Source organism: Anomaloglossus baeobatrachus, chromosome 1 (assembly GCF_048569485.1).
Source record: "Anomaloglossus baeobatrachus isolate aAnoBae1 chromosome 1, aAnoBae1.hap1, whole genome shotgun sequence".
Classification (NCBI taxonomy): Eukaryota; Metazoa; Chordata; class Amphibia; order Anura; family Aromobatidae; genus Anomaloglossus; species Anomaloglossus baeobatrachus.
Genome location: NC_134353.1, coordinates 265,117,675 through 265,130,614, shown reverse-complemented (window position 1 = coordinate 265,130,614; position 12,940 = coordinate 265,117,675). Strand labels below are relative to the sequence as shown.

At 48.6% G+C, this 12,940-nt stretch overlaps 1 protein-coding gene across 1 annotated transcript in view; it reads right to left on the bottom strand.

Annotated features, from left to right (window-relative positions):
• The window catches only part of LOC142311228 (la-related protein 7-like), a 77,203-nt gene that overhangs the window by 26,922 nt on the left and 37,341 nt on the right, over window positions 1-12,940 (bottom strand). The window contains exon 9 of the mRNA XM_075349451.1: window positions 7,341-7,489. Within this exon, the coding sequence (XP_075205566.1) occupies window positions 7,341-7,489 (149 nt within the window). The remainder of the gene's footprint in view (window positions 1-7,340; window positions 7,490-12,940) is intronic.

The following is a 12,940-nucleotide window of genomic DNA, read 5'->3' as shown; positions in this document are numbered from 1 at the left end:
CACTAGAAATGCCACCTTCTGCGAAAGACGTGATAGAGAGACATCCCGCAGCGGCTCAAAAGGTGGTTTCTGAAGAGCCCAAAGAACCGTGTTGAGATCCCATGGTTCCAGCGGCCGCTTGTAAGGTGGGACTATGTGGCAAACTCCCTGCAGGAACGTGCGGACCTGCGGAAGCCTGGCTAGACGCTTTTGAAAAAACACGGAAAGCGCCGATACTTGTCCCTTGAGAGAGCCGAGAGACAAACCCTTGTCCATTCCGGATTGAAGGAAGGAAAGAAACGTGGGTAAGGCAAACGGCCAGGGGGTAAACCCCTTATCAGAGCACCAGGCTAAGAAGATCCTCCAAGCCCTGTGATAGATCTTGGCTGACGTTGGTTTCCTGGCCTGTCTCATAGTGGCAATGACCTCTTGAGATAACCCTGAGGACGCTAGGAGCCAGGACTCAATGGCCACGCAGTCAGGTTGAGGGCCGCAGAATTCAGATGGAAAAATGGCCCTTGAGACAGCAAGTCTGGTCGGTCTGGGAGCGCCCACGGTTGACCCACCGTGAGGTGCCACAGGTCCGGGTACCACTACCTCCTCGGCCAGTCTGGAGCGACGAGGATGGCGCGGCGGCAGTCGGACCTGATCTTGCGCAACACTCTGAGCAGCATTGCCAGAGGAGGGAATACATAAGGCAGTCGAAAAACTGCGACCAATCCTGAACTAAGGCGTCCGCCGCCAGAGCTCTGTGATCCTGAGACCGTGCCATGAATGCCGGGACTTTGTTGTTGTGCCGAGACGCCATGAGATTGACGTCCGGCGTTCCCCAGCGGCAACAGATCTCTTGAAACACGTCCGGGTGAAGAGACCATTCCCCTGCGTCCATGCCCTGGCGACTGAGAAAGTCTGCTTCCCAGTTTTCTACGCCCGAGATGTGAACTGCGGAGATGGTGGAGGCTGTGGCCTCCGCCCACAGCAGAATCCGCCGAACTTCTTGGAAGGCTTGCCGACTGCGAGTGCCGCCCTGGTGGTTGATGTACGCGACCGCCGTGGCGTTGTCCGACTGTATGCGGATCTGCCTGCCCTCCAGCCACCGATGGAACGCCTTTAGGGCTAGATACACTGCCCTTATCTCCAGAACATTGATCTGAAGGGAGGACTCTGTCGGAGTCCAGGTTCCCTGAGCCTTGTGGTGGAGAAAAACCGCTCCCCACCCTGACAGACTCGCGTCCGTCGTGACCACAGCCCAGGATGGGGGCAGGAAAGATTTTCCCTTCGACAGAGAAGTGGGAAGAAGCCACCACTGAAGAGAGGTCTTGGCTGCCAGAGAAAGAGAGACGTTCCTGTCTAAGGACGTCGACCTCTTGTCCCATTTGCGGAGAATGTCCCATTGGAGTGGACGCAGATGAAACTGCGCAAAGGGAACTGCCTCCATTGCTGCCACCATCTTCCCCAGGAAGTGCATGAGGCGCCTCAAGGGGTGTGAATGGGCCCGAAGGAGAGATTGCACCCCTGTTTGTAGCGAACGCTGTTTGTCCAGCGGTAGCTTGACTATCGCTGAGAGAGTATGAAACTCCATCCCGAGGTAAGTCAGTGATTGGGTCGGAGTCAATTTTGACTTTGGGAAATTGATGACCCACCCGAACCTCTGGAGAGTCTCCAGAGCAACGGTCAGACTGTGTTGACATGCCACCCGGGAGGGTGCCTTGACTAGGAGATCGTCTAGGTACGGGATCACCGAGTGGCCCTGAGAGTGTAGGACTGCCACAACGGATGCCATGACCTTGAAGACCCGTGGGGCTGTCGCCAGGCCAAAAGGCAGTGCCACGAACTGAAGGTGTTCGTCCCCAATGGCGAAACGCAGGAAGCGTTGATGCTCTGGAGCGATCGGCACATGGAGATAGGCATCCCTGATGTCGATTGATGCTAGGAAGTCTCCTTGGGACATCGAAGCGATGACAGAGCGGAGGGATTCCATGCGAAACCGCCTGGTTCTCACATGTCTCTTGAGCAATTTGAGGTCCAAAACGGGACGGAATGAACCGTCCTTTTTTGGCACCACGAACAGGTTGGAGTAAAAACCGCGACCGCGTTCCTGAAGGGGAACGGGGATCACAACTCCTTCTGTCTTCAGAGTGTCCACCGCCTGAAAAAGTGCAACGGTTCGCTCGGGGGGTGGAGATGTTCTGAAAAAACGAGTCGGAGGACGAGAGCTGAACTCTATCCTGTAACCGTGAGACAGAATGTCTCTCACCCATCGGTCTTGGACATGTGGCCACCAGGCGTGGCAAAAGCGGGAGAGCCTGCCACCGACCGAGGATGCGGTTTGCGGAGGCCGAAAGTCATGAGGAGGCCGCCTTGGAGACGGTGCCTCCGGCGGTCTTTGGAGGACGGGACTTAGACCGCCATGCAGAAGAGTTTCTCTGGCTCTTCTGTGGCCTGTTGGACGAGGAGGATTGGGATCTGGCTGAGGGCCGAAAGGACCGAAACCTCGCTTGAATTTTTCGTTGCTGAGGTCTGTTTGGTTTGGGCTGGGGTAAGGACGAGTCCTTTCCCTTGGATTGCTTAATAATTTCATCCAATTGCTCGCCAAACAATCGGTCGCCAGAAAAAGGCAAACCGGTCAAGAACTTCTTGGAAGCAGAGTCTGCCTTCCATTCGCGTAGCCACATGGCCCTGCGGACTGCCACCGAACTGGCGGATGCTACCGCTGTATGGATAGCCGAGTCCAGGACAGCATTCATGGCGTAGGATGAAAATACCGACGCCTGAGAAGTCAAAGACGCTACTTGCGGAGCAGAGGTACGGGTGACCGCATTAATCTCAGACAGACAAGCTGAGATAGCCTGGAGTGCCCACACTGCTGCAAAGGCTGGGGCAAAGGACGCGCCTATGGCTTCATAGATGGATTTCATTAGGAGCTCTATCTGCCTGTCCGTGGCATCCTTGAGCGATGAACCGTCAGCCACTGCTACTACGGATCTAGCCGCCAGTCTAGAGACTGGAGGATCCACCTTGGGACATTGAGCCCAACCCTTAACTACGTCAGAGGGGGAGGGGTAACGTGTGTCATTAAGGCGTTTAGTAAAGCGCTTGTCCGGAAAAGCCCTGTGCTTCTGGACAGCATCTCTGAAGTTAGAGTGATCGAAGAAAGCACTCAGAGTACGTTTGGGAAACCTAAACTGGTGCTTCTCCTGCTGTGAAGCTGACTCCTCTACAAGTGGAGTTGGAGGAGAAAGATCTAGCACCTGGTTGATGGACGCTATAATGTCATTTACTATGGCGTCCCCTTCAGGTGTATCAAGATTGAGAGCAACGTCAGGGTCAGAGTCCTGGGCTGCGACCTCCGCCTCATCCTCTAGAGAGTCCTCAAGCTGAGACCCCGGACAGCGTGACGAAGTCGGGGAAGATTCTAAGCGAGCCCGCTTACCCGGTCTGGGACTGCGGTCCGTGCCAGAGTCCTCCACGTAATAAGTAGAGGCCACCCCAGGAGCACGCTTCGTCGCAGACCGAGAGGGGCCTGGGGGCGATCCCGCAGTGCCCGGGGCCTGTGTAATGGCCGGTCTGGACTGCAAGGCCTCTAGTATCTTAGCAGACCATTTGTCCATAGACTGAGCCATGGATTGTGAAAGTGACTCAGAGAGTTTGTCAGCTAAAACTGCAAACTCTGTCCCTGCCACCCGGACAGGGGAAGCCGGCGGTTCTACCTGGGCCGAGGGTCCCACCAGTGCCCCAGGATCCGGCTGAGCGAGTGCCACAGGGCCCGAGCATTGCTCACAGTGAGGGTAGGTGGAACCTGCAGGTAGCATAGCCGCACAAGAGGTACAGGTTGCAAAATAACCCTGTGTCTTGGCACCCTTGCTCCTTGTGAACGACATGCTGTTGTCTCCCAGGAGAGTGATCACTGAGGGTATATAGCCACAAGCTAACAGTACAGCCGAACCGATAAAATGTATAATATAATATAATATAATATATAATATATATATATATATATATATATATATATATATATATATATATATATATATATACAGTTCGGCACCCTAGGGGGACCAGCACCGGGTGACCGGTGTGGCTTACCGACCGCTCAAGCGGTGTGTGGCCACCAGATTCCCTGCCTCGGGTCTCCCAGAGCTGCAGCCAGAAGTCCTCCACCGGCAGAATGTGCTTAAAACATGGCTGTCGGCGTTCACAGGGGAGGAGGGAGCCGTGGGCATAACTAAAAAAGTGCGGGAATCTGGTGCCCCAGAGTGATTAGTGAGGGGGGAGGAGGACATCTAAGTGTGCTCCAGCCCTCACTGTCGGCGTCAGACCGACCGTCCCGCCCTTACCCCTGACTGGCAGGCCCGGGGGCGGGAGTTTAAGGCACTAGGCCGCAAAAGCCGGGGACTAAATTTAAAACCGCGGCCGGCAAGCAGGCGCGGTCGGCGCGGTAGTCCCGGTCTCATACCAACACCGCAGTCGCTGCAGCGTCTGAGGCCAAAGTGCTCCATGCACCGTCCCCAAGGGGACACAGAGTACCTCTAGCTGCAGGGTCCTGTCCCTGATGATACTCAGTCTCCTGTCCGTCAGAATCCCATAGGGGCTGCGGAGGGAGTCCGGTCCCAGTGCCTGGATGACCGGTTAGGATCCCACTTCTCCCAGAGCCCCTAAGGGATAGGGAAGGAAAACGGCATGTGGCTCCTGCCTTTGTACCCGCAATGGGTACCTCAACCTTAACAACACCGCCGACTCAGTGGGGTGAGAAGGGAGCATGCCGGGGGCCCTATTAGGGGCCCTCTTTTCTTCCATCCGATATAATCAGCAGCTACTGCTGACTAAAATGAGAGCATGAGTGAATGTGTGCCTCCTTCAACACAAAGCATAAAAACTGAGGAGCCCGTGATGCACGGGGGGGGGTGTATAGGCAGAGGGGAGGGGTTACACTTTTTAAAGTGTAATACTTTGTGTGGCCTCCGGAGGCAGAAGCTATACACCCAATTGTCTGGGTCTCCCAATGGAGCGACAAAGAAAATTCTATGAGCCCTGACCTATTGAGCATCTTTGGAAAGAGCTGAAACATGCTGTCTGGAAAAGGCAACCTTCAAACACAAGACAACTAAAGCAGTTTGATCTTGAGGAGTGGGCCAAAATACCTGTGGAGAGGTGCAGAAGTCTCATTGACAGTTAGAAGAATATATAAAAATATATACGGATTTTTGTGTACTCACCGTAAAATCGTTTTCGCTTAGCCATCATTGGGGGACACAGGACCATGGGTATTATGCTGCTTATCCATAGGAGGACACTAAGTAGATGCAAAGATGTTAGCTCCTCCCCTGCAGTATAAACCCCCTGGCCCACCCAGGCTACTTCAGTTTTAGTACACAAGCAGTAGGAGAACAAGTAACAAAAAACGTGAGTGAATACTCATAACAAAATAGTACTGAGAGAGAAAAAAGCTAAGGCCCAAGAGGGCAACATGGAGGGTGCTGTGTTCCCCAATGATGGCTAAGAGAAAACGATTTTACGGTGAGTACACAAAAATATGTTTTTCTCTGACGCCTCATTGGGGGACACAGGACCATGGGACGTCCTAAAGCAGTCCCTGGGTGGGTAAACAAACAACGCAACCCAAGGACTAGGAACCAGTCCCAAATAGCCAGGAGCGCCTACTGAGATAGGTGCTCCACTATCATTTGCAGAATTATCCTACCTAGGTTCACCTCGGCCGAAGCCTGGGTATGGACTCAGTAATGCTTTGAAACAGTATGTAGGCAAGACCAGGTCGCAGCCTTACACCCCTGTTCCACTGAAGCCTGATGCCCAAGAGGCGCCAACTGCTCAAGTGGAATGAGTCCGCAGCCCACTAGGAATGGGCTTGAGTTGCAAGCGATAGACTTCCTGGATCGCAGAGCGAATCCAGCGAGCCAGCGTTGCCTATGAAGCGGCCTCTCCTTTCTTAGGCTTTTCAGGAATGACGAACAAGGAGTCCATGTTCCTAAAGGGGCTGTCCTGGGAACGTAATATCTGAGAGCCCTCACAAGGTCTAGCGAATATAGGAACCTTTCCACCCTATGGACTGGGTGTGGACAAAAGGAAGGCAGAACAATGTCCTCGTTCATATGAAACGGGGAAGTAACCTTCGGAAGAAAATCCGGAAGGGGGCGTAGAACCACCTTGTCCTGATGAAAGATCAGAATGGGTTTGTGGCAAGTGAGTGCTGCCAGTTCCGAAACTTGTCTGATGGACGTAATCGCCACTAAGAATGTTACCTTCCAGGATAGAAGAGCAAGAGAAGATTCCTTAGGAGGTTCAAAGGGGAACCTCTGGATACCGTCCAAAACGAGATTGAGGTCCCATGGGTCCAGCGACCGTTTGTACGGGGGAACTAGATGGGAAACACCCTTGAGGAAAGTCTTGACTTGCGAATTGCAAGCTAGGCGGTATTGATAGAATATTGAGAGAGATGAAACCTGCCCCTTAAAGGAGCTGAGGGCCAACCCCTTTTGCAACCTGACTGCAAAAAAATCAAGAATTCTGGGGATCGCCAGAGGCATAGGTTGGACATTAGATTCCCTGCACTGGGAAAGGAAAGTTTTCCACGTACGGTGGTAAATATGGGATGAAGGCCGGCTTTCGGGCACTGTACATGGTGGAGATGACCACGGGAGAGAATCTCGCTCTTGTTAAAGTCCAGGTCTCAATGGCCAGGCCGTCAGCTTCAGGGCTCTGGAGTTCTGATGGGAAATAGGCCCTTGGGTCAGCAGGTCTGGGATGCTTACGAGGCGCCATGAGCAATTGTACTAATTCGGCATATCAGGCGCACCTGGGCTAGTCCGGTGCTATTAGTATCACAGGGACTCCTTCTGCCTTGATCTTCCTGATTACTTGCGGCAGCAGGGGCAGAGGCGAAAAACATGCAAGGTAGACGGAAGCGACTTCAGGAGACTAGAGCATCCGCGCCGATGGTCTATCTATAGTCGGAATAAGGATACAGAGAAAAGAATGGCTACAACCGTATTCATGTCCTGCAGCAAATGACAGGCACAGAAAGTGCTGCAGGGCATAAGGAAGTCGTTCTTTTATCTGTATTCTTATTCGGACTATGAATAAAAAATATCATTTGGGCTGAGCACCAGAGAAGCCTATACATTATACAGAAGATCTATACTTGGCAGTGGGGATTAAAGCCGAATCCTTAATATATTCAAACATACATAGACTACGTATCTACAGTGCCAATGTTTTGTCTTTTCAATAGTGATTATTTCACAATTAAATTCAACTAAAAGCACTTCAAGATATGAAAATTTATAAAAAAAAATAAAAAAAAACAAAAAAACCCCCCAATCTTTCATTTCATGCTCTTTTACCGTCTTTCACGCTGGAATTCGGTTGTGATTGTTCGACTTCCATTTCTCCCATAGAATCATAGTTTCTTCCACTTATTGACTTTTTAAGGAAAGACATGCTGGCTCTCTGCAGTGTCAAGTATTCGGTCTTAAGATCTAACCATTCTTGCCTGTTGGGAGAGAGATTAAGACATAGAATATGGCAATATGAAGCTTGCTTTCCTAAAAGCTTGGTAAAAGGTTTACTAATTAGGATAATTGTACATCCTATCTTCAGCATTATTTGCACAGCACAAACTTTAACTGGAAAGGATGTAATCAGCAACCTTACATACATACTGCAATAACAATAACTGGCAGATGGGGACATGGATGTTAAAGGGAGGCAATTGCTCTTCTTTAGGCTTGTCATAGACAAGTTTGTCTACACACAGAACACAAAAGGGAATCCGTCACCAAGATTTTGCTATCTTATGTGAGAGCAGCATAATATAGGGGCAGAGACCCTGATTCCAGCAATGTATCACATACTTTACTATGTGCTGCACTTTTCATTGAAAAGTTTTTTTTCTGCTGCAGATCTACCAGTTCCCTGAGCTCTGTATAACCCCGTCCACAAAACAGATTAGCAGTTTTTTGTGTATACGTTGCATAAGCAGAAAGTTGGCAATCAGTGGTGGGGTTGGATTACCTGGCAGCAGCCCAAGTAGTCCTCTAGTGATAATAAAATCACTGTTTTATCAGCAAGAAATTAACACTACACTAAGCATCCCAGTAAGTGACACATCACTGGAATCAGGGGTTACTTACCTTCATTATGCTGATCTCAGATTTATTAGCAAAAACCTGGTGATACAGTTCCTTTAAATTAAAAATATTGGAATACAATTTTCTTTTTAAAAAAAATGGAAAGATTGTGAGGGCAGCACGGTGGCTCAGTGGTTAGCACTGCACTGCACATTTCCGTTGTTTAGGATCAGTCACAAACCGCCGCTCTGATAAACAATGTAAAAAAGTCTTTTTGGCCTGAGCAATATACAGCTGCAATTCCATCTTGCTGTAAGTTCTGATAAACAACGGAATCCGTTTGGCGTATTCCGTTGTTTCCCATAGACTTGTATGAGCGGCGGATTGTGACTGATGACCCTGCGTTGCATCTACCGCCCGGCGCATCAATCGTTTACTGACTGACTGTCGGGCGGGAAGGACGCAGTATGCAACGTTATTTTGTTGCGGCAAAAAAAACACACCCCACATGATTCCGTTGGAATCCGTCAGGAGGCATAATCAAAGGGGTACTTTGCACACTACGATAATCGCAGGTGCGATGTCGGTGGGGTCAAATCAAAAGTGCCGCACATCCGGCGTCGCTGTTGATATCGTAGTGTGTAAATCGTTTATGATACGATTAACGAGCGCAAAAGCGCCGTAATCGTATCATCAGTGTAGTGTCCGACATTTCTATAATGTAGCTGCAGCGACGGTACGATGTTGTTCCTCGTTCCTGTGGCAGCACACATCGCTGTGTGAGAAGCCGCAGGAGCGAGGAACATCTACCTGCGTCACCGCGGCTCACGCCGGCTATGCGGAAGGACAGAGGTGGGCGGGATGTTTACGTAATCACAAGATATCGCTGCTGCGACGGGGGCGGGGACTATCGCGCTCGGCATCACAAGCGTCGGCTTGCGATGTCGTAGTGTGCAAAGTACCCCTAAGTCTATGGTGCAGGATTCAGGCTGCCGGCTTTTGAGAGCGATCAGCTGATCGCCCGGCTTTACAGAGCGATCAGCTGATCGCCCGGCTTTACAGAGCAATCAGCTGATCTCCAGGCTTTACAGAGCGATCAGCTGATCTCCCGGCTTTACAGAGCGATCAGCTGATTTCCCGGAGGCCGGCTTTTGAGGGAGATCAGCTGATCGCTCTCAAAATCCGGCCGCAGGATGATCAGCTGATCGCTCTAAAAAGCTGGCTGCCAGGAGATCAGTTGATCGTTCTCTCTCTCTCTTTTTACTAAAATAATTTCACCAAAGGAATCTGCTTTCTCATGACAATCAATTCAATTTCTTGTCACCCGTTATACAACGCATCAGTCAAAAGCGTCAAGCAACGCAGGTGACTGATGCAAAAAAACGGAAACGTGAACATAGCCTTAGAGTTAACAATTAATATCTCATCTTCTATATGTATAACTCAGGGGGACATATTTAGAGAGCGGCTCAGTAGAAGGTTCGGGATACAGTCTAACTTTATGGACTTATGAGAGATTTCTCCAAGGGGTAAATTGGTTCATTTATGCCATAAGTATCTGATACTCTAAAATAACAACAGTGCCACCTTGAAAGACATCTACATATTTTTTCCCCTTTATTTATTTACACTTCACTAGGACATGGCTTGTGTTTTCAGCCCATCCGAGATGAGGATCTTTGGCCTTGCAGTCAACCCCCTTGGAAGAGGAAAAGCAAGCGGTATTTCACTTATGTGAGGTGAGCACGCATCTACTTTTGCAGCCTACATACCTCACCCTGAGGGAACACACTATCTCTACACAAGGATATTAGGATAAGCACTGAACCAAATGCTAACACGTCAAGTAGCTAAACTTAAAGGGGATTTCCCACAAAAAATAAATCATTTTAGTAAATAGATCTCGTAATAATATTAATTGGATGTGTTAAAAAAAAAATGGTTCTTGTGCTGAGATAATCTTATATATGTGCCCCTGCTATGTACTGTGTAATGGCTGTGTCTGACCAGCTCCTGGGCCGGGGAGGAAGTAAAAAAAAAAAAAAAAAAAATAGACAAATTACAGCTTGGGATCGCAAATTATTCTTTCTTTCAGGTAACACTTTTTTATAAACAGGCAGGGAAATGTTTTACCTCACAAAAATAATCAGCTGCAATCCCATGCTGTATTGTCTCTAAACGGTCAGACACGGCCATTACACAGAACATAGCAGAGAGATATATAAGATTATCTCAGCACAGGAACATTTTTTTTTATTTTAATCACATCTAATTGTTGGAATTATTATTTCAGTATCTATTGATTAAAATGAACTTTGTGGGAAAATCCCCTTAAACCAATTGTCCCACCTTGAAGCTATTAACACATGTTGGTAGTGGTTCCACTGTGCTATTTAATATATGGTGCTGCACTGCCATCTAGGCAGAGACATTTCCCCTGTTTATATCAGCGCTCCATGACAACAGCACACCCACACACGTTTTCTAACCTATGAATGGAAAAGGCGCTGCAGCCCATCAGACATAAGGGGCTGGCTTCTATTGACCAATGGCATCTTTTGCAAAACGCCGGCTCATCCTTAACATGGCCAGTAGGATTAGTAGTGAGCGCATAGATTTTCTATTATGCACAGTTGTGTTGTTAATTAATTACACTTGTGCTTGAAAACATATTTACGGCATATTGTTAAGGCTACTTGCGTTTTATAACGTTTGCTAAAAGAATTGTATTTATTGGTGGCTATGTACAGATGACTTGATTTGTTAAATGGGGTTTAACCCCTTAATGACATAACTGAACAACATACAACGGCTCCCTTACTTTGATACAGGCATGCAAGTCGAGCGAGCATCTTTTTCCGGCAGATGATGGTTGGGATAATCAGCCATCATCTGGCTGCAACAGCTGCGGTTGAGCGGAGCGCCTCCTGAGGCTGTTTACCTGTTAGGCCTCTTTCACACATCCATTTTTTGCCTTAAGTCGCAATCCGTTGAAATGTGCACTGGATCCGTTTTTTTCTCATTGGTTTGTAATAGCGACGGATGGCCTGACGATGCATCAGTCGTACGACGAGACGTAAAAAAAAAATTGCCATCGGCCGAGAGAAGCAACGTCCATAGGAGCGTTTTTTGTCACCGCAGAAAAAACGGACGGCGCCAACTGTCATCTTTTTGAATGGAAGCCTATGGGCGCAGGATCCGTCCTATGACAGAATCCAGAGACGGCTTCCGTTTTTTTAAACAGAGCATGCTTACATTGGATAAAATAGTGTCTGGCTGAACAAATTCGCTCTCTCTCAGGAGGAGATATATAGGTTTTTACTAACAAAACCTTTTTAATGGAAAAAAATTATACGTTGGATCCGTTGTTTTGTTTTTTTTTTTTTACAAGATCCATCACATCAGTTATGCCACAATCTTCGACGGATCCGTTACATGAGTCACAAGATGGATTGTGACTGATGGCAAAAAAACTGATGTGTGAAAGAGGCCTTAATCTGTGACAGAGGTATTTACAAGGCACCGACATGGGGAAGCGCCATTCTAACTGCTCAATGGTGACATGATTGGGAGACGCCGATGGGTTGCTGTGACCGCCAGAGGTCTGCTGAACACCTCTGTGTCTTTCATGATGGTACCCCTGTGAAAACCAGCCCGTGGCTGGTGTTCATAGGAGACTGTGATTTTTCTTATATACAGCAATGCTGTGGTACTGAGGGGAATAACAACACAGTGAAATTTAAAAAAATCTTTACTCCCTCCCAAAACCACCCCCCCAAAACCCATACATATATCTATTATATAAAATCACCTTCGACCCTCCTATCAAAATATAAAATAAATTAATACGTTCAGTAAATGGCGAGAAATACATTTTTTTGACAGCTGCAACAACAAAAAACTGTAATGACGGTTAATCAAAACATTGTACTTACCCCAAAACTAGATAATTAAAAACCACGGCTCGGGGCGGAAACAACAACAGCTCACACAGCTCCAGAACATTAAAACTGAAAATGTTACAGCTCTTGGAAAAAAATCACAAAGAAGGGAATTTTGTTTACTTACCGTAAATTCCTTTTCTTCTAGCTCCTATTGGGAGACTCAGACAATTGGGTGTATAGCTTCTGCCTCCGGAGGCCACACAAAGTATTACACTTTAAAAAGTGTAACCCCTCCCCTCTGCCTATACACCCTCCCGTGGATCACGGGCTCCTCAGTTTTGGTGCAAAAGCAGGAAGGAGAAAACTTATAAATTGGTCTAGGGTAAATGCAATCCGAAGGATGTTCGGAGAACTGCAAACCATGAACCAAAAGAACAATTCAACATGAACAACATGTGTACACAAAAAAACAACCAGCCCGAAGGGTACAGGGGCGGGTGCTGGGTCTCCCAATAGGAGCTAGAAGAAAAGGAATTTACGGTAAGTAAACAAAATTCCCTTCTTTGTCGCTCAATTGGGAGACCCAGACAATTGGGACGTCCAAGAGCAGTCCCTGGGTGGGTAAAAGAATACCTCAATGAAAAGAACCGAAAAAACGGCCCCCTCTTACAGGTGGGCAACCGCCGCCTGAAGGACTCGCCTACCTAGACTGGCGTCTGCCGAAGCATAGGTATGCACTTGATAGTGTTTCGTGAAAGTGTGCAGACTAGACCACGTAGCTGCCTGACACACCTGCTGAGCAGTAGGCCGGTGCCGCAATGCCCAGGACGCACCCACGGCTCTGGTAGAATGGGCTTTCAGCCCTGAAGGAAGCGGTAGCCCAGAAGAACGGTAGGCTTCGAGAATCGGTTCCTTGATCCACCGAGCCAAGGTTGACTTGGAAGCCTGCGAGCCCTTACGCTGGCCAGCGACAAGGACAAAGAGCGCATC